Genomic DNA, 27,138 nt, shown 5'->3' on the forward strand with positions numbered 1-27,138 from the left:
GGGGCTTGGGCGCTGCTGCCCCTTCTCAGGTCACGCTTGCTGGCAGTTGTACCAACGCTGGTTGCACACGTATGTGACCAGACCTGCCGGTTTTCAAACCCTTTTTCAGGACCGAAGCCCCAGCGACGGTCCAGCTCCCAAGTGCAAGTCTCGCAGTTAAAGTGAAGGCTTGGGAGCAGGGAGAGAAAAGAATTTGCCCTGTTAATTCTGCCCCAAACCCACTCCCCCTAGAAGAAAGCATCCCCATCAGCTTCCAGAGCTGCTGCTTCCTTTGGCCAATTCCTCTCTTCTAGTAAAATCACCATTAAAAAAATAAAAAATAAAAAAATAGCATGATCAAGCAGAGAGCAAATGATTGGATTGTCACAGAGGGGACTGCAGCCTCGCCGCGAGCGCATCGGGCTGCCGGGGCGTAGGAGCAACCAGGGGCGGCATCTGCCCTTTCCTTCTGCTTCTCTAGAACCAATGCCAGGCACACACAGAGGAGCCGGCCAGGTAATTGTAGTAATTGTGCAAAATCTGGCTCCTTTTTGCGGGTTAGCGGGGCTACCGACCGCTGCTCCGGGGGGAGAGGAGCGAGCGCAAGGAAGGAGAAAGCCCGAGCGCTGCTGGGGGAGGCTCCGGCAAACCGCCCGGTGAGGGAACGACTCTCTTGCCCCACCACGTGTGGTGGTGGCAATGCCTCAACCCCAAGTTGCGTTTCCACAGCCGAGTGCCCCCCCCCAGCACTTACCTCTCCCCCACCCTCGGCCGGGCTGGAGGCGGCTCTCGGGCCGGGAGCCTCCCGCCTTGTCGCTGCTGGAGAACGCCAGCGCCACAGCTCCGCGCCGAAAGCGCGCTTCTCTGCCCCAGAGCCGGCAAACACCACGCCGGTTACAACCCATCTTGTCACTCAGATAGCAGCACTTTTTAATTTTTAAGGTGTGGATTTCTGCCCGGACCTGCTGTACCAGTTTAGGTTCAGAAGTACCATTCTCTAACGATACACCCCAAGCTGCTTTAAGGGGTTGTTTTGGTTTTAATTTTAAATTAGTGGAGAGCCGGGACCTTTGAACTGTCCTGCAGCCTCCTGCTAATCTGTGTGTGCATTAAAGGAAATCGGAGTTAGGGTCCACCTAGCACCACGAGAATACCTGCATTCGACACCACCACGTTTACAAACCTGCGCTGAACAAGCAGCACTTAGATGGCTCATACACTAACCCTGCATCCCGTGCAAGACGCAACGAAAATTACTCTGAACACCTCACCAGTTGCTGGAACGTGTGCTAAACAAACAGCCTGCTGGCAGGTGCTCTTCCTTGCCCCGAACGCGGTGTGAAAATGCTAATAACCCCCCCCTCTCCTTTAGCAAAATAACCTCACACGTTTCCACTCTTAATCAGTTGCCTCCAAGGCAACCCCACACACGTGGGCAAGGCTCGGAGGCGCTTCCCAGCTCCCTGCCAAGCAGCCAGCACCAGCGCTGGCACCACAGAACCCAGAAGGGCACTTTGGTTTCATCACGGGCAGGTTGCTGCTGCCCACCCCGCCGCCAGCTGCTATTTGCTCAAGCTGTTTTCCTTAAGGAGGGTTCCCTCGTTGCGGAAGAAAAGGCTTCCAATTTATCAGTCAACAACCATCAAGATAAATCCCTCTGCAATGGCACGCGCCCATCCCGGGGGATCACCCAGGCTCCTTTCGCACAGCCCTCGCAATGAATCTTACCAACGCAACTTTTCCTGGAAACTAGGGAAATAACTTCCAGGTGCAAAACCAGTTATCGACCCAGGATTTCCCACCAGGTTTCTGGACCAGCTCACGAAAGATCTTCTGTGAAAATTCCAGCGGTCTGCAGCTACAAGGAACACCGAAGGATGTGGGTTCCTAAACCTTTGCTGCTCCTGAAAAGGACGTTTCAGAACACCTTGTAATAAATCAAAAAAACTTTTATTTTTAAGATATATTATAAATTTACAACACACATAACATCAGTGTCTTCAGTGTGTATGTGTGAGCAGGTTTAAAGACTCAGCATTCATTCCAGTCTCGTTTGTGGGTACGACTTCTCCACCCGCTAAAGGTCCACAGTTGTTTCGGCCTGAACGGGTCTGGCCTCGCTAACAACCCTGATAACTTCCAGGAATATATTTCAACAGGCAACAGCAACTGCTTAAAAAGATCATAAATGAGCAGCATTTCTTGCTTTTTGCCTGGAGGCCTACTCTAAGGGAGCAAAGCCTGGCGGCTTCCCCGCTCAGGGAGAGGTCAGCGACCCACACGAGCGCGTCCAGAACGAACCCTGAATTCCACAGGCTCAGTGGCGTCCGCCCCAGTTAAGCTTCATCAAAGTCACGTTACATCTTAGAAACAGCTGTGCATGCCACGCATCAGTGTCAGTGCCATATAAAAAATTATCGTATGCTGTACCTCATTATTTTATGCACAGGTGAAATGAAAAATATGTCAAGTCAGTACCTTGCAATATAATTTTACTGGTGCTGCCTTGTGGTTAAGTGCTGGATAGCAAATCACATTCCCGTACAGTTCATTAAACTATGATAAAAATACGCAAATTAAAAATCTCTCCAGGCCTCTGTTACCTGCTGTAACAAAGACGCTTTGTTTTGTGGGGCTTAGTTTAAAACATGATCCAATTTCCTCCCTCTCCCCAGAGCATGATATAAAACTATACCTAAATTCAGTAAGAATTTAATGCGTTTACATTTATTGAAGTTCACATGCTGCAAACAGGATCTGCATTGGAGATCTTCAAATCTAGGGCAAGAGGTCCTCAAAAAACCCCTTTGGTTATACCCGGCTGTCAGGATGCAGGTGAGAACAAGGGCCAGGAGAGCACGTTCACACGGACAGCACAGCCCCTGCTCGCTGCTCCCCCTGCGGGGGGGTGGGGGTCACCCCCCCCCCCGGCCGAGCTCACTGACAACAGCCAACACAAATCCTTCAGGCAAATAAATCGGCCCCGAGGGGAGGATACAGTCGGTGGTTTGCTTATGCCTCAAAGCACAAGGACTTGCAATCGGATGGAAATACCCAGCTGCAAGTGCCGCTATTCTCCTAGTTCATAAAAACGTTATTTATTAAAAGTAGAAAAACAGGGTGTTTACTTTGGATGAAACACTCGCTATCCTGTGCACGCGGCTTTCAGAAAATTGCCACTGAAGTAGAGATCCCTGGTAACCTCTGCATCTCTTCCACAGGCAATATTTGCTGACAGTGTTAGAATACATTCGTTTGGTGCAATGCTTATTTAAACAACTTTCAAAGGACATTAAAAGATCTTCAGCCCAAGTATCACAATGCCTAAAAAAAAAATAAAAATAAAAATAATTGTAACAGTCCTAACTAAAAGGGATTTCAATAACCACCGAAGTGTTTCTTGGATATGAAGATCCATCTCCAAAAGACAAGTTTGGTTCCAGGAGAATGAGGCAAGAAATGGGGGTCAAGGTTCCAGGACACATCTGCGACCGGGGCTGTGAGCAGCCAAAAAGCAGCAATTACCTGGAGGTTTCAGAGCTCTTGCAGGAGCGAACCTTGCACCTTCCCAGAAGAGCAGGAGAGCACTGATGACTGCTTTAGAACCTGTGCAAGTTCATTTTCCAGCTGCATGGAGAACAGAAGCGTCCTTGAAATGGTGTAAAGTTCAGCAAACTGTGACGTGGGTAATCTTGTGTGACCGCTTCCAGAGAGCGATGCAGCAATCTTAGAGGAAGACTCATGTCACTGCTCACAAGGAGAGACAGAATGGCAGATTCTTTGGACTGGACCAGACACGAGAGGTTTATTAGGAGAGTTGCGCTAGCTCAAGCTCACAGGTCAAGACAATCAAGGTCCAAGTTGTAAAGTAGCCACTGGCATTTTTTCCAAATACATCCCTTTAAATGCAGCCCCCTATAAAGAGAGTATAAATATGAAGCCCTGAGAACAAACTTCCATATAGTACATTTCTATTAAAAATATCAGTGTTTTGATGACAAAATTATAAGTTATATATATTTAAATAAACAGCTAGCTAGCTTTCAAGAGTCATGTAATATCAAAAGGTAGAAGATTGTCTGTGTCAACTGATGGGGCAAAGAGCTAGAACTGTAAGAAACAGACATTGTATTAACCACCTACCACCCCATTTCCTTACTACTTGATTTCACAGGCTTCCCAATATTGCCTTGACCATGTTATGAGACACTTAAACAGGACATGTCTTTGCTAGTTATAACTTGAACACCAGAGATGCAAGCACGGGACCTGAACCTGTAAAACCTTACTCCTGTAAGTTCCTCCTCACAACAGCTTTTTTTTTTAAAAAAAAAAAAAAAAAAAAAAAAGAAAAACATCTATTCCCATGTGCTTAGGGACCTCTCACCGGCTTACAGACCGGATCCACCAGTCCTCTACCCTTCAGCCACAGAACAGGACATTTTATCACCAGGCAGAGCTCTTGCCACACACACTCCTCCTGCCTGGAGACCCAGCTGCACATGCTGACTCAACAGCAGATCTTTCATTTTTTTTTTTGCAAGTTTTGTAAAAACTGGGATAATCAATGCCTTTGCAAGCCCAGTGGACTTGACTCGTGCCTCATTTACTGTGACGAAGTAGCAATACACACAGGTGTGACAGGGGGACACAGCTCCCTTGTCTGCTACTAATTCATACCTTGACACCACCCCTGTCTTGAACAATTCCTCCGGTGTTCATTTAAACCTCAAGGGTAGTTTCTGTGTTTCAGATCTGCTCCTGTGCCTTGCTGCAAACATCACACCTCCTAAGTTCTGGCCTCTTTCAGCTATTGGCCACTGGGAACTTACGTTCTCACAAGACAAGCAGGACTACGTTAAAGCCATACCAAGCAAGAAGACTGTTTGCCAGACCAGGAAGAACACACTCTCCAACACTTCAGCTGTGCAAGTGCTGAGCTCTGGAATAACAAACCCCAGAAATAACCACATATTCTCAAGTCTTTGAGCACTTTAAAGATGCAGTATTCCTTTATCCCTAAGGTCTCCAAATGCTGCTGCAACTTTACATTATGTTGGTGAACCTGGGCATTCTTACCCCCTTCTACTACGTGAGCATGATTTGTTTTACTGATTTTTCCTCAATTTTATAAAAGGTTCAGTGGCACTGATTCTGCTCTGGCACGCTCACGGGAGGCAGCTCTGATAACTTTTACCACCCTGATCAAACCGACACTGAAGAACACGCACAGTTCACTGGCAGGTCCTGGCAGCACCAACCCTCCGATCCCCTCGCTGTGGGGTTGATGAAGAGATACACAAGAAGCAGAACCTTTACCCTTAGAGACGAGCCACTCTGCTCCTCCAAAGCAGGTCAGACACCACGTTTCAGGAATGGGCCCAGCTTCAACCCCCTAAAAGCTGGGGAAGCTGGTTCAAGTTCATCACCTGCTTTGCCCCGGCAGCAGCGACAGAGAGTTCTGGGGGCAGCTCCTCCCATGCCAGCACAGGCAAGAGGGGTTGCTCCCTCTTGCTGCATGGCTAGTCCCCTAGGTTCTGCCAGCAAAACAGATGTCAAACTTTTAGATGACTCTAAAAGTTGAGCCATGATTCTTGCCTGGTCTGTCTGGGAGCTCTACAGCCACTCCAGAATCGGATCATGTACTACTGAAATCAAAAGAAGCATTTCAACAAGCTTTTACATTCTGCAAAGACCAAGGCTGCTACCAAAGTATCTGCTGGTTACGTCTGAACCTGTACTTACTCACTCAGAAGCCAAATCCCCCCCCTCAACAAACTATAGGGTAGTTCTTCCCAGCTTTGGCTTTTAAAAACACTGATTAAAAAGAATATTTCCAAGAATCCTGATTGGCAGAGAAGGACATGTGCTTCTAACATTAAGAGCATCAAGAAATAGTGACTTCCAGTAGTATTACAGGCAAAAAAGCTGCAGGGAGTAAGAAAAAAAAAGGACAAACTCAAACCCTTTCATAACACTACAGCACTCAGTCACAACTACTCATGAGTAGTGCTGAACTCACTGGGTTGCAGGATCAGGTTCCTGGCTTTTAGGATAAGGTTACAATTTAATGTCATGCTGTCAATCTGTCCTTAGCATGAATCCAGGAAAATGGTTTTACTGTCCAATTTGAACAGAAGAAGCATCTCTATAAAGCTCGGAGTTTCTAAAGGTAACAGTAAATATTTCAACAGTCATGACCTGTAAAGCTTCATATGAAATTACAAATAAAAATCCTGGGATAATAAGTCAAGATAAAATCTCATGCTGTTTTGATTTCCCAACCCTTCATATTAATTATGTGAAATTGGCAACTTCAGTGCCTTGACTGCATAACAGCATAGATTAGATGCCAAGTTCAGGCCAAAACTTGTTACAGGGTTTCGGGTTGCATCTTGTTTCATTTTTTTTTTTTTTTAAAAAAACAAAACAAAACAAACCACAAACCCAAACCAAACCCAACCATACAAAAAAACCCCACACTTAAAAAGGTGACTTGCAGAGCTGTTCAGGATCTCTCTATCTGACAGGACACCTTCGTGCTATTTAAGGACAGGGTCTCCGTCTGGTTACTCTGCATTTTGGGGAGGCAGGTCTTGCCTAGCCTGCCTTTCCAAAAAAGGGCTGTTGAGGCATGGGACATGGCAGGGATCACGACAGATGTCAATCATGTTTCACTAATTTGAAAATAAAAACCATTTTTGTTCAGACTTTTTTAAAACACTTTCAGAGTCCAATCATAAAATCGAGCTGGATATTCAGCGAGTTCTATTCTTAAAAGCTCACAACTCCCATCTGAAATCTCAAGTCAGTCTCCTAACAAAATAAGAAAGACACAGCCTGACATTCTTGGTATTTCAAAGGTAAAAATAAGTGTCAAGAAAAGCCACTGCTATCTCAAAGAAAGTAATTTCAAGCGTGCTTTGAAATACGTGAAACAACATAAAAACCTAAGCGGTTCTGCTTCTTTACAGATCACCAATGAAAACCCCATGCAAATTAGTTGCTTTTTTGTAAACAGTTTGAAACAAAGTCAAAGCCCCACAAATCTCCCTTTCTAAAACCGTGCACGTAAAAATGGAAAAAGCCCCACTACATGACTATATCCCTCCTTGCACTAGGATATGGCAGAGTATAAACTGCAGCCTACTTGAGAATCCAAGTTTCGGTGCACTGAGTTCTGTCATGGAAGAGATACTGCATCTTTAATGTAGCTGGCAGAGAATCTCCTACAAGTATAACCATAGTGGGACTGTAACAACACTAATGCGGAAAATAAATAGGAAAAAGTAATGCTATTTATTAAAAGAATTCCATCTCTGAATTTTTCTGTTTAAATTATAATGCAAGATAAGCACGTTTGGATAGAAAGGTGCTTGCTCTCCCAATATTTGGACTTTTAAAAAACGTTTCCTAAGAATCAATTTTAAAAGGCATTTTATAATTTGACATAGCCATAAATTAATACTGTATGGAGATGATTAATATCCTATGCTAGTGGTCAGTGACCTCTTGTAAACACTAGCCAGATGCTAGCAACACTGACTAGAAAACTACTGTCACGGGCCTTTTCAACAAGCAATATCGGATTTCTTTCCAACAATCCGATTCTTAATTGTTTTCACAAAACCTTTTCCTATTTTTATTTCCAACCTAATAGCTGAAAACATAAACAAGTCTCCCAACCTCTTCCACTAACACTAAATCCACAAGGCAATTAACTTCAGTTGGCCATAACTACATAAGCTCTCGTGCGAGAGACCCGTCCAGACAGGATCCCCCCGCCCCCCTGTCCATCCGCCCCCCCCCCAAACAATCCATGCACCCTCCCGTTGAGGCGAAGGTGAAGCGAGGGACAGTAGGAAGTGGCACAGTGGACTGGCATCCCCCTCTACGTGCGATTCAGCGTCTGGAAGATTCGAGAGATCTGTAGCATGACAGGCCCAGTTTCTGGATCGTTCATCCACTGAGTGCTGTTCAAGGGGTTTTCAAGCATATCCTCGAAGGCTGCCAAGAAATGGAAATCGCAACATTTGATTAGTCCTTGCGTCAAAGGCTTCAACGCTTGGGATGCTTCAGCAACAGGACAGTTAGAAATAGCTACAACTCCAAGGCGAGCATCACCCAGACCCCGTGGGAATACTCATCATACATTTACCATTTGCACTCCTAAGTCTCCAGAGCCTGGGATGGTACAGGTTGTTATGCTTTACCCATTCCTCAGCACTAAATTCGCTGCAGACGGAGGCTGATTAAATACTCAGCCTGGATTACAGTCCATCTCACAAAACCTCAAGGACGTGGGTCTGAAGAGCTAAAGCCTTAGCAAACGTCTACAGGCAGCAGCAGGGAACCTGCTATGCAGTTCACACATTTACGAAAGCCCATCTTAGAAGTGGGTCATTTGCTGCCAGTACTTCTATGGGAAGAGTCTTCTGCAATTTCTTTAATCAAAGATTTTCTCCATCTCAGCCTAGATTTCTTAATGGCTAGTTCTTGCACCAGTATCTTTTTCCTCCCTGGTACCTAACCAGTACAGTCCATAGGAAGCACTGTCACCCCCTTGCCTCTGTCACCTCTGCTTTCCTGTGCTGCACTTTGGTTGTCCTATGGCTGCTCATCTCTGAAGAGAAAACTAAGCCAGTAGAAGAAGCCGCAGGTAAGCCAGGAGCTACCCAGGAATGAGCAGCAGAGACAGCAGAAGCGTAGCCTCCTGAGCTCCCAAACCTCAGAGCTCTATCTTTCCAGAGAGGCCCCTGGAACCAGAAGAGAAGCAACACTCTCCCTCTGAGCAGCATGTGCTTTCTCCTTCCTGGAGCTGGGAAAGCAGAGGATGTCAGGGAGGCAGCCAGCTCCACCTGGCTAGACAGGGGTGGAGGGGAAAAGGCTGTCTGTGCAGACAGTTACCTCCATTTCTGAACAGTGACAGCAATCCGAATATTTAAGAGCAGTTTTTTGTTTCTATACACGGCTATCTTTACAATAAGCTTTGTTGTGAGGGGTTTTTTTTTGTTGTTGTTTAGATGTGCTAGTTCTCCTTCTACTCATGCTGAAAGAACCAGACAGCTACTGCAAGAGCCAAGCTGCAAATCTGGCAGAACAACAGTTCAGGCAATAATTTACAAGCCTCATGACAGACACTGAGCTGGACTACTGGACATTTGGAGCAGTCATTATGGAACAGGACAAAAAAAAAAAAGGCAGTTGCACATCTGACCTATTCAGAACTCACCAAAATGTCAGTGTTGTAAGAGTCTGGCAGACCGGCACCAAGGTCAACATCTTAATTCTGCCAGAAGTGTTGGTGTACAAAGCTCCAGCTGACATTAGTGGGAGCTGTAATTACCCACCAGCACCTCTGAAAGGCTCATCGTTAATACCTTGCTCAAGGTCATGCAACATGCCTACAGAAAAACCCAGAATAAAGCACAGATCTCACCTCTCACCACTTTATATTCTTTTACACAGACCCAAAAGCTTAAAACTAAAGATTTATCAATGTTCCATTAGTATCCAAATAAATGCAAACTTCCATTATTAAAATCTGTGACATAAGCAATTTGCAGATGTATCATCAGGCATATATACTCTGATGTTCATCCAAGCTTTACAAGCACATATAATGGCATTTCATTTTCTATTTATATTCTGAGCTGCAGTGTGGAACCCTCATTGGAAATGAAGAGACCATTTGTTCAGAAATCAAGAGTGGGATGGTTCTGCTCTTGAATTATTTAAAGGCTTGCAAACTCTTCTAATTACATTTAAAGTAGTATTTTTAAATGCTCTCTTGAAAGAGCTGCATGTACACCCTTTATTTGAAAGCACTGCTTCAAATAAATTTTGAAGCTAAAGAATAAATGCAAAATTTTTATATACATCACAGAGCCAAGGTCCTGCTTCTGTATCATTCTCCAGCATCAGAGACCAATTCATCAGAGAATTATGTTTCATTGTTAAGCTCATCAGTTGGGTACTTGCTGTGGTCACAGCCTTTCTGACCATGAGCACACACACTTTAGCACAGAGCTGAAACCCAAGCAAGGGGAAGTGTATTTTTGCATATGTGATCTCAATTTTGATAGGCAGGGCCTTAGCTCAGACTTCTCGTTTGGTTACTCGTTCACTAGTTACCTTCTGTCTCAGTGATCAGGCTCAACACAGTAAGCTGTACAGATGGAGACAGCCTTGTTTTTTCTGTGAAATAATCAGAGTTCTAGACAGACATTCCTGATTTTTCCCCTCGTGGCCAAAGGGAGCACACAAAAGGTCTCCTAACTCCACAAAAGCATTGCAGCCAGCAGCTATTAAAGTTCTGAGTTCAGCAAGTGTAAGCCAGTAGCCCGGGGAATTGGTATCATTCCTGGGACAGCCCCAAGTTCTGTTCTGGGTTCAGCTGAGTTGCAGTATGAAGCAAACAAACAATACAGCTGCTGAAAAGTGAGGAAAATGGTACAGAGCTGCACCTAGCCCACAAAGCATGCTGTCATCATCCAGTCTCTTATCTGCTAGCAACTATAGAGACAGTGTATGTAACACCAGGAATGCGAGCAGGACTTACCTAGTAGAGTTTTAGGGTTGGTTAGCCCTAACTGTACCACTGGGTTTTCTAAAATGGCTTGGAAGAGAGGGCTATTGGTGTCAATGCCTTTATCTAAGTCCTCTGGAGAAGGCTTTCTGTCTCCCAGCAGCCATTCACACTGAAAGAAATCACCAAACACAGATTTCATAATTGGCTCCATTAGAACAAAAGTGTCTCAAAAGTTTTGACAATGTGGCACATGAAAAATATTTTTTCCTCTCATGGTTAAAGAGAGAGCTATGCATTTCTCTTCATACTAGATTAATATTCATTTCTGTGTTGCTCCCACAGAAATCAACTTTTAGTTCAACGGAAACAGCAGCAGTGTCTGGTACAGTAAAGTTATACCAACTTTGGAAGTTTCAAAGCTCGGGGAAGATGTATGTTACCTTACTTACATACTGCCTCGAAGGAACCCCATCAACGCGGTTACGATGCGGCAGCCTGAAATACCACCCAGCCCAATATCCTCTCTCTAATAACAGCCAGCACAGGATGCTTAAGAAGAGAAGATTCCTTGGCTGTCATCAGTGTCCACATAATTTTCCTTAACATAGCATCCACTAGCAGGGGACTAATCAATCTTTAAAAATCTTCATATTTTTTGATTCCATAAACTGGGGAATGCGTTGCTGCTGAATGGTAATCTACACAGTGCATAGCTTGAATCTCTTGCTTCATCATTTACTCCTGCCCTTTAATCAGTTATTATTTGGAATACTTTTCCTTTCTCGTGATGGCTTGGCCTCCTTTGCAGACTCTGGTGAGGGAGTTTCTCCAAAGCTTTCTGCAAATCCACATATGCTGTCCCAACCAGATCAGCCTCAACCTCGCACTTGCTGAGTTCCTCTAAGAAGTCTAAAACCTCTGTATGCTAGCTGTGTATCTAATCTGAAAGAGTCATAGAATATATAGTGCTCATTTGATCTCCAGTAACAGTTGGCCTTTATGATAGATCAAAACATCAACCAATTTAACAATGAAAAGAATCAGCTGAACAGACTATTACAGCAATAAGGAACAGAAATGACATTGTACTCACGGCTGCGTTCTGCTGGTTGTTGTTTACTCTGAGTGCATCTACCACTTCTTTTTCATCAAATCCCATCTCCATCAGGGCAATGACAGCCTATATCAGATTTGCACAGCTTAATAAATGTAACATTTAAAACAGAAATGAGAACAATCATATCCTTTCACCTTCTGTGCAGGAGCTTTTCGTGGGGTAAAAAACCCGCATTGTTTCCATTTCTACACCACTAAGTAATCTTATCTACAACGTTTTCAGATACCCTGTATCAAAAGTGTCTTTGTTATGGAAAAAGAATAAATCTTAAGAGTGAAGGTAGTTCCTATCCTCAACAGTGAAAGCTGAACACAAGGCAAAAAGCAAGCATACCTGGAGTAGAAAGAGAAGCAGGACAGAAACACCTTATTTTACAACTTTTCTTGTGTCACAAAGCTTTTGCTCACATCTCACTGACAGACCAAGCTTCGTGTACATTTGTAGTTTTATTCATGCAATTTAATTTCACTTCCTCAATTTATTATATTGCTAATGTTATGTATTAAGACAAGTGTAGCTAGATATTGTTATGAGAATATTTAATCATTTAGAAATTGTACCCAGCTCAAATACATTTGCAGCTTTTATAACTGATATCTCAAGGAACAGCTAGCTGTAAAAACAAAGTGCTAGATTCTAAAGAGCACCTCCTGGTGAGTTTACAGTGTGATAACAACACATTTTCATTTCAGCTAATACTGTGTACTGAAAAAAAGGCTGACTTCTGCATATGCTGCAAGACTTAAATCTGCTGGCGATGCCTTTTCTTGCCCCCTAAATACAGTAATGCTCTTCTGTCCTTTTCTACAGCAGAAGGACCTACTCCAGTCCTGCAACCCTTCCTTCCTAGACAGCAGTCATAAAAAGCAATCCCAGAAGTCTGACAGTTCATTGCAGTCCCACCAGTTAATTTTCAGGTGCAGAAGTAACAGTGTCAGTAATCTGGATACTGCTATCTGAGACAGCAATGCATTAATTAGGCAATATCCCTTTCAGCAACCTGAATTTAAACAGTCCCTAAAGACCTCCACTAAAATACTGCCAAACCAGCATAATGTACATCTACCCAGATGTCCCATTTCATTTATTAGCTAAACATTTATTTGGATCCCAGGGTGCCCATGAGTCCTTTCCAATCCTAACAGCTATACAGGGAGACAACCAGCACGTACTCGTGGGTCTGGACGAAACTCTCTTTTCCTCCGGATCTTCTTGAATATTTCCGTCAGCTCGTCCTTGGCCTCCTCCCCACCCGCCTCTGAACTGGGACCCGCAGCTGCTTCAGCAGAGGATGCACCAGCTTCAGCTGTGGCTTCTGATGGAGTCTGACCTGGGAGCGGAGCATCCACTGTGGGGTCATCCGCGTGTTCTATCAACCACTCCATGGCCTGTGTCACAGACATGCTGAAAAGCAAATCAAAACACAGGGATGAGAAACACTCCAGATGTACAGTAGCGTTCCACATACATTTGCCTTTGCGTTTATTCCCATGGTATACTGACTTGCAGGTTAATTAGTATCTGAAGTCATAAATAATAAAGTTTTGGAGCAAATCTCAGAGCACCTTAATTCTCCGTGCGTTCAGGGCTCTGAAATCTCTGAAGCCAGGAAGACAAGAGGAATGAAGTCTGACTTGGACAGCTGCAACCCAGATTTTAAAAGGCGTTTCTGAGGGAGTCACCTTATTCTCCACATCATCTGCTTTATTTCAGAACAGAGAAACACTGACTATTTGCTATTGTTGACAAAACTGCAAACAAAGCATGTTCCAAATTTACATGGGACCACATCTCAGATGCAAGCTGCTTTGTTGCTTCTTAAGATCTCTCTCAGACATCCATCCAGTGATCAAGGAATGCCACTAACAGAGAGTGAAAAACATGTGTGTACAGTATGTCTTGAGTGAGAGCAAAATTCAACACAGGCAATTGCACTTGGACAGGTACCACTCTGTTCTTCCTCCACTCTCACTTAAGAAGAGAGCTGTGATCCTGCAGAGGAGATCCCAGCCCAAGGGTCACGATCAAAACTTGGTCACTTGCTATTGCAGTGTAAGTGCTCAAGTTAAAGGATCTTGCGAGTGTCCCAACACATCTTTCCAATGAATATAGAGGAAAAAGCAAGGATAACAATAGGGCAACTAGACATGCAATTTCTTTTGACACATGGGAATTATTACATGTTCATAGAAAGGAAAGCCTTTGCTTATTTGGCTTTTCAGTTACAACATGAAAGATGGAGGACACTGGGGAGAAAGTCCTTCTGAGCCTCAAGGGAGAGATACTGGAAAAGAGTGATTGCAATAGGTTGTGGATTCTCTATCATTAGAAATTTTTGAGAATGGCCTAACAAACCCCTCAGGAGTGAGGCAGTCCAGCTGATTCTTCTTAGGGCATGAGAAGAACTGCATTACCTCCTATTTTCCTACAGCTGCTATCTGGACTTCACAATATTCTTGGAATGTTTTTAAAAGATCAGCACAAAGTATTTTTCTACAGCTGAAAGACCAATGTGGATGGGCTAGGGTTGCTTTTTGCTCTGTAAAATCTGAATTCTAAAGCGGAAGAAAATGTGAGGTTAATACTTAGAAGCAGTGCCAGCCTGGCAGCCTTGTGAACCACAGACCAGCTATTCTTTCCAGAGCAGGTACAGCAGTTTCCCCTTCTTTGTGCCACCTGCACCTGCGCGCTGCCTGAGGCAGCACTTTCTTCGAGTTAATGCTTTTTCCAACCTAGTTTTAGGTGACCCACATAAGGAGACTTTAGAAAAAAAAAATGCAGATTTTTTTTTTTTTTTTTAACCGTATCAAGTAATTTACAGGCAGTGTGCTGAGTACACTTACTGATTTAATCGAAGGGCTTTGACAGCTCTGCTTTCTGGAAACCCCATTTCTGTAAGCTGTCGCAGAGCTATCTCATCCACTCTGTCTTCCTCATCCTCATCCAGCATGGCTACACATACACAAACAAAACAATGTTCAGATTGACTTCAAGCTAAAATAAACCCCTTTCTCAATGGAATGGCACGTGTTAAGTTCAAACCCCATTCTTCTCTTCCATCCCTTCTTTTGTTTCTGCCCTGAATTTGCTATCTCAACATTTAATCTGCTGCACTCAGCTTGGTCTGGCTCAGAGATTCTTCCAGGGCAAAGACTTTGTCCAGATGTGTTCAAGATCTCAAATAAAAAGACAGCTAACTTTCACATGACCATGGTATAAGTAAATATACGGGAGATTCACTGAAGATCTATTTATCATTTACCTAGAAAGTAAGTCGGATCTGCTCACAGCAGATCCCAAGGGCATTTCCCACAAACTGAAACGACAGCTACACTTTCGCCTCATTTTACCATCTCCTTGTGCACTTCCAAGTATTCTTTATGATCCCTAAAGCATAACTCTCTAATATTTCCAATTTTTTCACTACTAATGATTTTATTTTTAAATGGAACTTCTCATCCATCCCAAAGGGACCTTATAGATTCACAAGTTTTATACAATCTACATCCACAAGGTGAAATCCTTGCCACAAAGTCTGTAGTAGCTTTGCTGTTACATCAAGGTCTGGACTTCACTCTGTGAGCACACTCTTTGGCTACAGAAGCAAACAAGTTGCCAGGATTGAACTAGTAACTACAAAGACGTGTTCATACCATTTGCCTTCTTGAATAGTTCAACTGCATCTGGGTTCAGTGCTAGCAATTTCTGTGCAACTTCGATGAGAGACACTAAGATCTTCCGGAGCTCTGTCTGGAACTGCAAGAAAGGAAACTGTCAAAACATTTAGACAGGAAGTTACCAGATATCACTGAATCTTAATACATCTATTGTTAGTATCTCAGCAGTAGTCTGGCCCCTTGTACAGAAGGCTGCTTTATTAGGGGTTTATTTTGCATTATTCAGTCTCTCAAGAAACACTGGGCCTCTCCTAGGAAGTGCTACATGTAAGTAAAAGCTACTGAGCAGAAAGGTCCTTTTATTTCTACCACAGCCTGCTGCCCAGCACCACCACAAGATGTGCAGTGTTCAAGAAAACTCATTGCTTCACAAAAAGACTTTGACTCCCACCTTGCAGAAACGTTGCAAGAAGACAGTCACAGTAGCTACTCGCTTCTGTGAACCAATGAACCTTCCTGGTCTACTATTTGATTTCTAGTAATCTAAAGTTAAACAACACAGATCAAATGTACTTTCTAAACTGAAGCATCACAAATTCCTTTTTGGACATTTTTTTTTAAATATGCTGCGCTCAGTAGGCCATTTTGGCCATTCAACAGCTTAAATGCCAACTGTCCCCTTTAGGTTACTAGGGCACAGGGACAGCATGCAATACGTACGCAGATTCTCTGCTTCATACCCCTACTAGTACAGAAGGATAAAAGTCCCCACAGTGCTGAAGACACCCTTAGAAGCATGACCAACTCCATCAGCATTCAATTACTGAAGTAAAAATATATGCTAATTTCTCTTTTCAAAGTCACAGAAACAAAAAAACCCCACTGCAAACACCTGAACTATTTAAGACTGAAGAATTAAAAGCCCCTAACTTCACATTTGCCAGATCTTTAGTATGTTTATTGAGGCTTTCCCATGGACATTTAAAATCATAATTTAGAACAGAGTGTTTTATTATCACTAAATAGTATGACCTGTGTCTAAATCTCAAGCTACCTACTTGAATATACATTTCATACATCTGAATTTCTCTTATAGAGAAAAGAGAATCCCATTCATATGTGAGAGAAAAGATTATACAAGATGAAAGCCTGTTTGGATGTTAGTGTGCAAGTTAAAGTCAAGTCTAATACTTACATCCCTCATGTTGTGATGGGCCACAGTGCGATCTACATTGCGAGAGGGCAGATTTGCAGTTGCTTTGAGAATAGCATCCTTATCAGGAGCTTTCTGCTCTTGTTTCCTCTGAAGGATAGGAAACATGATCAGGTTTCATAACCCATTATCCACAGAACGGAAAAGACAGCCAAGGCATCAAGCAGTATGCTGTAACTTGCAACTAAGAGAAGGAGCAGTCTAGCAATGCAGTGGATTAACAGCACCAGTATAATTTTGCAATTATTGAGCAAAACTGGATCTGTTGGGTTGCCCCACTTCCATTCCTTATACCTATTTACGATACCTAAACACGCAGGGAAATTTCAGCGTAAAGGGGGAAAGTAAGTTCTCTCCGTGTTTGATAAATCAGAGGCCTCAGTGGCCAGGACCTCATTCTGCTCCACATGGTCTGCCCACAGCACTCTTCAAACCCGTGGTTTGTCGAGAGACGTACCAATACTGTGCACAGACTAACACTTAACTGCTTAACGCTGGAAGTGCCTCACCGCTTGCAGGGATCATGCAGAGATATATGGTGCCTTGGATTTTCAGTACATGCTTATAGTCCAGGACAAAACATAGCAGGGTACAAACTCTAAGTATTTCCCAGTCTTATAACTTATGCTCTTACAGTGACATTCTGCACAGCAAGACCATACTGAAGAAAGAGACGTACACCAACACCTACAGGAAGGGATACAAACACATACACCAAAACCTACAGGAAGCAAGAAGAAACAAAGCTGTGCAAGAACAAAGTAGAGACCTAGAAATTCACAGTGTCAAGCACAAGCACAGCTCAAAGCATTTATGCGGTAACATCAACTGCAGTCCCACTCATGCATAAGCATCATCCTGGGCATCACTGACCCTCAGTAACAATTACAGTCCGATAAAATAAAATAATAGTAGGGTACCAGCACTTCAGCTCTAGGGACCTGGCTAGAGTGTGACAAGCCACACACAGATAAAGACCGAAGACAGCCTAACAGCAAATCAAGATACTTCTGTTGGGTTTTCAAACACAGGCAAAACAAGGCACTTGCTCAACAATGCTTATATAGTTATTAGACGTTTGTTCAAAGATCAAAAGTATACCACTTCCACAGATTGTAACAGCATGTCTTATTTTAAGGCAAGCGTTCTTGCAATCAAAGTTAAAAATGGAAAAATCAGCTTCCTCCAAGTCTGGAAGAAACATGAAATAATTTCCCTAGAATTTAACTGGCAGCAATTGCCTCTACAAACAGAGTACACCACAATAATCCTTCCACAGCTCATTAGTAAAGCAGTTAATTAAAAGCACCAAGTGAAAAAGTCTTTCAAACTCACTTTCTCCTCTGCTGACACGTCTGCCATCTTGGGGAGTGGAGGTGGTGCACGCTTCTTTATCAAAAGCAAGACATCTAGAAAGAGAATGATACTGAAATACATTAGAAAGTAATGCAAAAGCAGTTCTTGTAAGATATTTCACAAATTCTATCTTTCCTGGAGATGAATTTTTTGTTAATTCCACTGTAGCATCAGATCTTTTTCCACACTTTAAAACCTGTAATGGCTCTATGCACTCCCTTTCAGTGTTTGCAATTCCTTAGTGCACAGTGAATTCAAAACATGGTCCATTATTAGATACACTTGGAATGTTACGGGTTTCTTCTCACACACCGTTAAAGAAACGGTATTACAGGCTCCAGTTGTCTTGTACACTAATAGTACATCAATTGGCTCATCAGAATGAGAAAGCATCTGCACTTCCAGTGCTTCCACTGAGAAGGAAGCAGTAGAGACAGGCCACGGATGGGTTTTGGTCTAAGCTGGGGACTTCCTTCAATTGCAGCAAGGCAAGGGCCAAGCTTCAACAAGAACTTCCAGTACCAGGCTGAAGCTCACCTTTGTGTGCGAGCGGCAGTAGAGCAATTCATGGTCTACTGCAGGGAGACATCACTGGCAGCAAGTCTCGAGGGCAAACAAGTCTCAGATATCTCATATGACCTGGCAGGAGCTTGACTTGGGCTTTTAAGCCTAATGCCTTCCCCTTCCAAGGCACTCTTTCTAAACATCACGTGGCACTTCACAAGTTTGTAGCACCTCAGTTACTACCACGTATGTTCTAAGGGTAGAGAGATGCAGACACACTGCTTAGAGCCCCAAACGGGCCTGTGCAGCGTCTGCAGCTCTTCAGCCAGATAAAGCCTGACGTGTAGTTTCTACTCTGTTGCATGAAGCAGGTAAAGAGCAGAGAAAGCACGCTTTGCACAACAAGTGTCCCTGGTCTGGCTCAGCATATCACAGCCAAGAGCAACAGCTGGTGAAGGCTGTTAACCCTCGTTTGTCCAGCTGATCAGAATGTGAAAGGATCCCCGTGCTGACTCTTGGCTGCCCTGTGCAGTCAGCTGGTGGCAGTCAGCTGCTGGCTGGGATTTTGTCTCCCTGACAAGCCAGGCACATGAAAAAGAGCACACTGCAGAGGGAAAGGGAGCAAAGAGGCAGTCGCATGACAGCTTACTAGGACTACAGAGTTAATACTGCTTAGCTGCTGCAAGCTGCAATTCAAAACTCTGTAGGAGCCGGCACCTCGCCTAGAAATAATACACCACCAATCAGCAAAAATGCTGTCCCTTGCCTTTGCCTAAGATAGCACTTCTCAGCTCCTGTTCAGCTCTAAAGGTGATAGGTGACACTGCATTAGAAGAGACACCGAAGTGCTTGTGTTCACAGCAGCAGTTCTCCAGCCTGCACAAACTCAGGAATAAACCCGGAGGACTCTACTCCTGATGAGTTTCTGATTCAGGACAGTATTTCAGCCTCCAGCAACCCTGCTTCTCTCACTTTCTGCACCACTGCCCTTTATCTCCAGATAGGGCAATTAGCTTAAGTTCTGTAGCAAAAACTGACCCCAGCTGTCATCTTCAGATCTTCTTTTGTTTCACATTAATCCTTTACACCTTTAAACTTCAGGAGCAAATACATACCTGTCCTGGTTTTGGCTGGGATAGAGCTAATCTTTCTTCTTGGTAGATAGAAGTGCTGTGTTTTGGATTTGGTACGAGAAGAATGTTGGTAATACACTGATATTTTCAGTTGTTGCTAAGAAATCAAGGACTTTTCAACTTCCCATGTCCTGCTCGTGTGCAGGTGCACACAAAGGTGGGCGGGAGCACAGCCAGAGCAGCGGACCCAAACTGGCCAGTGGAACATTCCATATCATGTAACATCATGCTCAGTCTATAGATGAGGGTTGATCGGGAAGCTCTCACTCTTCCAGGATCGTGGGTTTGGGATTTTCCCTCCTCTGGGATCACTGGGCTGGGCATTTGCCAGCAGGTGGTGAGCAATCGCATTGCACATCACTCATTTGTAAATTCTATTATTACTATTATCATTATTATTTCAATTTTAATTATTAAATTGGTTTTATCTCAACCTACAAGTCTCCTTGCCTTTACCCTGCTAATTCTCTCCCCCATCCCTGGGGCAGGGGAGGGTGAGTGAGTGGCTGTGTGTGGTGTTTGGCTGCCGCCCAGGTTTAAACCATGATACCTCCCATACCCCACTGTGGTCAGCGATACTACAGCATGATGGATTCTGACCTACGTTTGCAGAGGACAATACTCAGCCATGATAACTATTTTTGAATCATTTTGAAGGATAATGCTGCCTGCTCTGGAGGTTTTTAAAAAAAAAAAATCCTTTCAAAGGAGATAAAAAATAATCTGTTTAATTTATTGATTTAATGAACACTCCTAAGTCCTTTTCAACTCTTGAAAGGAAGAGTGAAGAAAAGCAAACTGCTCAAGGTGCTTTCTCTGGGGAAAAAAAAGCAAAAAAGTCTTTTTCCTCTTCCTTTTTTGCCACCTACTATGTCAAAGCAAAGAGCAGACACTAAAGAGGTTACTGTTTGGAACTCATCAAATAGTTAAACACAGTCTCATGTCTCCGGGCTGACAGGATTAAAAACCAGACAATCTTACCTCTATCTTGAATGTTTTCCTCTAACACTGTTTTTGTGTCTGTCAGCACCTTCTCAGAAGTAGCATGGATCAACTTATGATGTGTCATGGTTTTTGGATCCTCCAAGCTCCCAGGTACACACTGCAGAAGATAACAAATGTTGAAGATCAGAAGACAGAAGTAAACCTCCTGCACAAATCACTGCACTTTGCACTTAAGGTTCTTCACACACAAACCATGCCATCATTTACTAGCTTCTTAATAGCTTAAGTAACAGCGCAATATGCTGGAGGCCAGTGCACAGAATGTGTTTTATTAAAGAAACTGAAGCTTGATTTGTGCTGCAACAATACTGACTGTGGTAGGTATCTATCTACCTGTATATCCAAGCTCTTGGCTGGGAAAAAATAATCAACAAAAGGAAGGATTCTACCCTTCCTGTTAAGTGAATAGCTACATTTAAGCTCCAACTTATGATGCTCTAAAAATCTTTAAACGGCCAGTTTCAAAGACCGAATGTTACAGCCCAATCACCCCAAATGAGCCCTTGAGGGCACCAGCCTATGTGAGCAGATTTATACTGTTGCAGTACAGTACATCTCTATCACACTTAATTCTGAGTGCTTGGTCCTATACTCAGGCCTACAGAGATCTGGAGCAAAGCAAGGATGCTCTAGGACCCACAGCTATGTTAATTCTGCAAGATCGCTAAGGTCACCCACTCTTAGGGAGAAGTCTGGGGGCAGCGATTAGTATCATGAACTAAGAATGCAAATCTACAAAGAGCATCCAGTGTTTTTGCAGAAGGGAAGGCTATAATAATGCAGTATGCTTCTCATTTGTAACTAGTGTCAAAATAAAGGAGAGTCTCCATCTAGTAATTGTTATTTACACACAGTCAGACTAAACAAGAAGCTGGCAGCAGTGATTTTGACCTTAAACTGAGAAGGAAAGAGCAGTTTCTGCACCTTGTTTCAAGCTGAAATGAACAGATGTGGCTGCTGGAGCCCTAACCTGGGTTCCTGCTAAAGGGCTGAAAAAAAGAGTTACATTCACAACTTTTCTTCCCAACAAGCATACAGTAGATTTTTTTCATATATGAATGTTGCACTCAATTCCTTATTACAATTCTAAATTGTAGGTCAATTAATTCACTAGGAAATCAAGTTCAAATCCTTAAAAAAGAGCGTGTGCACACACAGGCCTTGAACTGACCCATCTTCACACCAGAGTGGCTCCCAGATCCACTGTGACAGATTTCAAGAACATTACATCAGTGCATCTAGAGGCTTCTAATTGGTTTGAGTGGGAAAAGAAAGCATAGTGGTTGCAATTCCAGAAAGGCAAGATTAAAAATAACAACCTACCAAAACCACGACATTGATTCTGCTGTTCTCACCACAAAATAGGACACTTAATACTCACCTGCTCTGCTCAGAAATAGCTTTTAATGATGCTTCTTTAAATACATGTTTCTACCAAGCCACTTTTACCATGTCTGAAGAAGAGTGCGTTCACCCTTCACAGAACAGAGCCATTTCCAGAAATGCCACTGAAATCAGTGGTTCACTTTGATGTAGCATTTAGTGTGTTCATCATAATATGTATCACCAGCCTCCATCAAAGGAATCCTTATAGTCCCTCATCACCCTTTCTGTTGTGACTGTTCTTTTTCCAAACACAGCGCACTTGTTTTCAGCACAGATCTTCAGTTCCTTGTATGAACTTCTGTACAGTTGTGATGCCTCAGTAAAATTGAGCTGAGAATGTTTGAGTCCTGCTTTGTATAGCACTAGCTTCTTACTAATCCTTCAGCATATTAACTGCTGAACAAAAGCCAAAGAACACATTACAGCCTAGAAGCAGCTGGGAGTACCTCTTGTAATTGATCCAATAAGTTACACAAAATGAGTTCGAGTACATCAGCAGAACATCTCCTCTCCGCACAAACTCAAAATATTCCTGTTACAGATCTTGAGAAGGAAGAACTTGAAAATGGGAGCTGGGAGGTGTATGCTTGGGGTGGGACAGTACACAACACAGACCTATTATCCATTTTTAACCCTAGCACATATAAAGGGGGGTGTGGGTGTGCAATCATAGTACTAGTAAGGTAAAAGCCTAAGTGAAAAAATTAAAGTTGCTGTTTTAAAAGAAAAGTCCTGTGGATACCATTGTTCGTACTTACTATTCCTCTAACCTCTTTATTAACAACTGCATAGAGTAAGGCATATATGGACAGTACACACATCAAGAGACTGCTTAGTGAAATACTTAAGCTTATCTTAACATTTTAACATGCCCTGGAAATAGAAAGGCCATCTTAACAGGCAATGCCTCTACTAGCACTCAACGGCCCACCAGGAACTACCACCACTAATCAGCAGATCTCAGTGTGGAATCTTGCTTCACGAGAACCGTATCTGCAAAAATACAGTATTTTTGTATTAAATACAATGCTTTAAGGCGTAACTGAAAACATTTTCCTGTCCAGAGAGAAACCAGCACAGGTAATCCCCAGGAAGAGTGGTGAAGGGGAGAGGAATTCCCTGCACTGTGCAGAGGAAGCATTTATCACACAAGTGAAAGAAAGCTGAGAAATCAGGGGTGCATCTTGCTGCCCCAGGGCCCACCTGGGGTTAACGAGCACTGCTCCCCCAGCAATCAAAGGGGCAGCACACTGGGGAAGATGAGCTCTTTCTCATCTTTTTGTACAAAAGGATTGTAAGGAGAGGATCTGCTGTTTCATTGTTCTGCTTCCAGCATAAATATTTGCATTTATTTTTAACACTGGAGTTTACAGAAGGCTGATTTGCCACGCAGGTGAGAAACTTTTGTTCACAGGTGCCTGAGCAAGTGCTGAAATTGTAAGCCCTGGTGATGCCAAATGCCATTTGCAAAGCTCAGAATCCTGATAAACCACAAGGCTTTCTATTTGCTCTTAAAATAAGAAAAAGCATTTTTTGTTTGCTTTTATTAACAGAAGCATTTGAAAATAGTGCTGACATTCCCTACTACTAAGCTTGGGTGGCTTAAACCATCCACATCCCTCAAAGTATCCAAAACACGCCCAGGGGCATGAACCTACCTTATCTTTGAGAACTAGCACCTTGCATCTCTGTTCCACAGATACTCCTTATCATACTTTAAAACCCAGGCGAGTATCACTGAGGCAGCTTAAGAAAAAAGGGAACAGAAGCACAGAAGCATTAAAAGCTTGCCCCACGCTGCCAGGGAAATTACAGGTAAAGCTTATGTACACATACAGCCCACATTTGTGCATCCAAGTGCATGACCATAACGTACATCAGCATTTCAGAAATACTGCTGAGCCTCAGCAAGAAGCAACAGTCTCTTGTGATTAGAGTATCAGAACCAGGACTGCCTACAGCACTGCTGGCCGATGCAGTGCTGTACGGGGACTGTCAAAACCAGGCACGAGAATTATGGATCATAAAAATATTTAAGTTAAGCTTGAGCTTCCGTGGTCAAGCTGACCCTTTCTCAATTCTGGTTCTGAAATGAACAGTCGCTTTTTAAGGAAACCATGGGAGAGCTCAGGGCCTGCTCCTGCTGAGGTGGTAGGGACTTGCGCAGAGACAAGTGACTGTTCCAAGAGAACACTTTGATGGTGAAACTTGAGTTAAGAAATAACTAGGAAGACAACTTATTATTAGACATTTGTTCACAGACTACATATACAGCACTACTAAAGGCAGCAGTTTAACAACAATCACCACTAGATTGTTAGAGGTCAAGAGGTAAAACTAGTGTGTGTGGGGGGGGTTTGCCTTTTTTTGTTACATATAGCAAACACAGTTTATGTTCGTTACATAGTAACAAAGAAACCAACCCCAAAACATAAAAATCGGGCGGGGGGGGGGGGGGGGGGAGGGGGAAGGGAAGACATCAAGAGTGACACTTCAGAGCCTAATAAGCATTTGAATGTTACCAAGGGAAGAGTGGCCACCTTCCTAGTTCAAGTCTCTTACAAATATTATCTTCCTCTGCTTCCTGAAAGAAGGATTTCAAAGACTTTAGGGAACATAATAATCAGCATCTTACAAGGGATAGCTGCATAAATTATCCCAAGGTGCTATCAAGATTCATTGCAACATATCCATGATCAGAAGACATGATTTTTCCATTTCTATCCTTCCCCTTCCTAAAACTATGTATTATCCATAATGGGTATGCAAATCCACACCATTAGCACAAAGCTGCAGAGAGAAGGAAATCAAACATCATGCCAAGTTATCAATTGTCTTCTACCCTGACTCGCACTGCAAGGCAAGCCTCTATTCAATTAAGCTTCCTGATAATTAAAGGCCTTTCAGCTGCACACATATGCATGTAATGATTACCCCACCCTGTTTTGGCAGGCTGTGCACCACTCTTCTGCTTAATCACTCAGCTGAAGGGGGACAAGAGGGGAACACTAAGCTTCTTCCAGGAACATAACCAGTGTGGCGGGCCCCGAAACCCCACAACTTTCAGCAAGGCACCCCCGCTTTCCCTCAAGAAGGATCACACCTACCTCAGGCAAAGCCAACCCAAACATAGCCCTTCTCATCCCTAAATCAAAAAGCACTTACAAAGATTAAGGGACAAGAAAAACAGCCTGTGCTGTGGCCTGTAGTTTCCAGGGGTTCTAGTTGAAAGCAAACAACTGGCAGGCCTGAGGCAGAGGGCACCTGGGCTGCTGGCCACCTTACTTCACCGTGTGCTCATTCAGCAAATAAAACCTTTTACCCTTCAAATGGGGGTTAAGTAATTACATATTACAGGTATGTTCTCCTATTGCTAATGTTTTATGGAAGAAAAAAAAAATAGTCTTTGCAAGACTTTGAAGACAAAAAACACTATTAAATGTAGTTTAGTAAATTGTGCTCCCAGAGATGGGAGCAGAAGCCCTTGCCGCTCAAAAGTTACATGTTCCAGCAAAGTTCTCAGCAAGAAATTCAGCAGGTTATGACTCAAACTGCCAGACCTCGTGGTGTTGGTTTCAGAATAACAGATTTTAGGACAGTGCTAGTCACGAGTCACAACCTTACACGCTGCTGCTGTCAATCATGATTGTGCTTTAAAGACACTGTCATGGCAGATCTTTAAAATTCAACCCAGCAGTTGTGTAGCCACTGCTTTTAACATTTAACACCCACGAATACACCAGTGGTGACTGAGCATGTGAGTACAAAAAGCCTGTGTCTTCCAGCTCAACTTCTACAGACTGTGCCTGGGTATTTTTATGCATTTTCTCCTCCAGTGATTAGTAATTTACCCTTTGGATGCGTTCATTAAGACCTTACTGAGGAGAGCACAGGAAGTTCATTAGAAGAGCCTATTATCTCCCCACCGAATATCCCCCTAGCTCCTGTGCCAACACAGGGTAAGGATATACTAAGACTTTTTCCAAAAAGACAAGTTCTCCACAGTCACTACTTTCCTTGTTTGTTCTTCAATAGAAACAAGCAACAAACCAGGCTACCATTTCTGAGGAGAGCTCATCAGAAACCAGTTCACCAGACTCCTGCAACACACAGCCACCAGTTCATGAAGCACATGCAGGAGCTGTCGATCTCTGACACTGCTGCTAAACACACGCCAAATTCTGTGCCCTCTAAAGCCTCCTTTTCCAACATATGACACTCTTGAAATGTGTGCTTTTCTTTCTATACGGCACAGTTTCACATGATGAGGGGGTGGCGGACATGGAGAACCAGGAAATCAGAACATGAAAACACTTATTTGAGGGGTTTTTTTGTCTTTAAAAAAAGCCGATTACAGGGTGTTGGGGAAAAAAAAAAAAATAAAAAAAATATCCGTTTCCTTCACACGGGGACTTGGCTGCCCTTCCCTTTGACCATGATTTGGGGGCCCAGCCCAGCCCCGGAGATTTCGGCGCTGTCCCCGCCTCACACCCGCCCCGGGCTCGCCGCTCCCTCCCGCACCGCACCGACCCTCTGCCCACCCGGGGGCTTCCCGGGGCCACAGCGCAGCTCCGGGAGCCCACCGGGGCAGCCGCCAGCCCCGGGGTGGGGGGGACGGGACCCCCCCCCGCTCCTTACGTGCTTCAGGCATCGCTCCTTCAGCTTCTCCACCGTGGTGTCCTCGGGGACCTCCTCCAGCCACTCGGCGCCCTCCACGGTGCACACATGGAGCCTCAGCACCTTCCCCGCGAAGATCTTCTCCTCCTGCACGAACATGGCCCCGGTCCCCGCCGCTCTCGGGCCCCGCTCTGTCCCGCCGACGCCTCACCAGGCCCCGGGCACCACAGTGCTACCGCCCGCCCATGAAGGTGACCCCGCCAGGCCCGAGGGCAGCGGCGGGCACCGGCTGGGCCGCGCTGGGAGAAGGGGAGAGGGGAGCTTGGCTGGGGGGGGGGGGGCGGTCCCGGCGGAGCTGCCCCAGCCCCGCCGCCGCTCCCGTCACCGCCGCGGCCCGGCCGTCCCTCCGCGGGGACCGGCGCTCCCGCGGCGGCCGGAACCGGAAAGGTGGTGCGCCGCCGTGCATGCTGGGAGATGTAGGTTTTTTTCCCCCTCCCACCGCTGTGCCGGAAATAGCCCCGCACGGAGGAACGTTTTGGAAAAAAACTGGTTTTCTAACGTTTATGAACGGCTACACAAAAAAAAAATAAAAAAAAGAAGAAAATATTTCTTAAAAGAGTGTTTTCCCAGCACGCTGTGGGAATGACAGCCTCTCCCCTCTCCCCCTGAGCACTGTGGGA

General features: G+C 44.1%; 1 protein-coding gene across 5 annotated transcripts; it reads right to left on the minus strand.

Moving 5' to 3' along the window:
* Positions 1–1,910: 1,910 nt before the first annotated feature.
* Positions 1,911–26,883, minus strand: UBAC1 (UBA domain containing 1). Of its 5 annotated transcripts, none has more exons than XR_006164775.1 (11): positions 26,480–26,883; positions 20,432–20,552; positions 17,793–17,866; positions 16,440–16,547; positions 15,281–15,398; positions 14,471–14,579; positions 12,800–13,031; positions 11,604–11,690; positions 10,541–10,679; positions 3,505–7,986; positions 1,911–3,303 (listed from the first exon to the last, which is right to left on the minus strand). XR_006164775.1 is itself a non-coding variant. In XM_032999587.2 (11 exons), the coding sequence occupies exons 3-11, from the start codon at positions 20,517–20,519 to the stop codon at positions 7,871–7,873; spliced, it is 1,071 nt and encodes a 356-aa protein (XP_032855478.1). In that variant the 5' UTR covers positions 20,520–20,552; positions 23,500–23,587; positions 26,480–26,591; the 3' UTR covers positions 1,911–7,870. The 5 variants fall into 5 exon arrangements, 4 of the variants coding, with proteins under 4 accessions (XP_032855478.1, XP_042642727.1, XP_042642728.1 ...); XM_032999587.2 differs by adding an exon at positions 23,500–23,587 and having other exon boundaries at positions 1,911–7,986; positions 26,480–26,591; XM_042786793.1 differs by having other exon boundaries at positions 1,911–7,986.
* Between the last annotated feature and the right edge of the window lie 255 nt (positions 26,884–27,138).

The sequence above is a fragment of the Tyto alba genome, unplaced genomic scaffold, assembly GCF_018691265.1.
Source record: "Tyto alba isolate M040663 unplaced genomic scaffold, T.alba_DEE_v4.0 Super-Scaffold_11, whole genome shotgun sequence".
In the NCBI taxonomy this organism is placed as follows: Eukaryota; Metazoa; Chordata; class Aves; order Strigiformes; family Tytonidae; genus Tyto; species Tyto alba.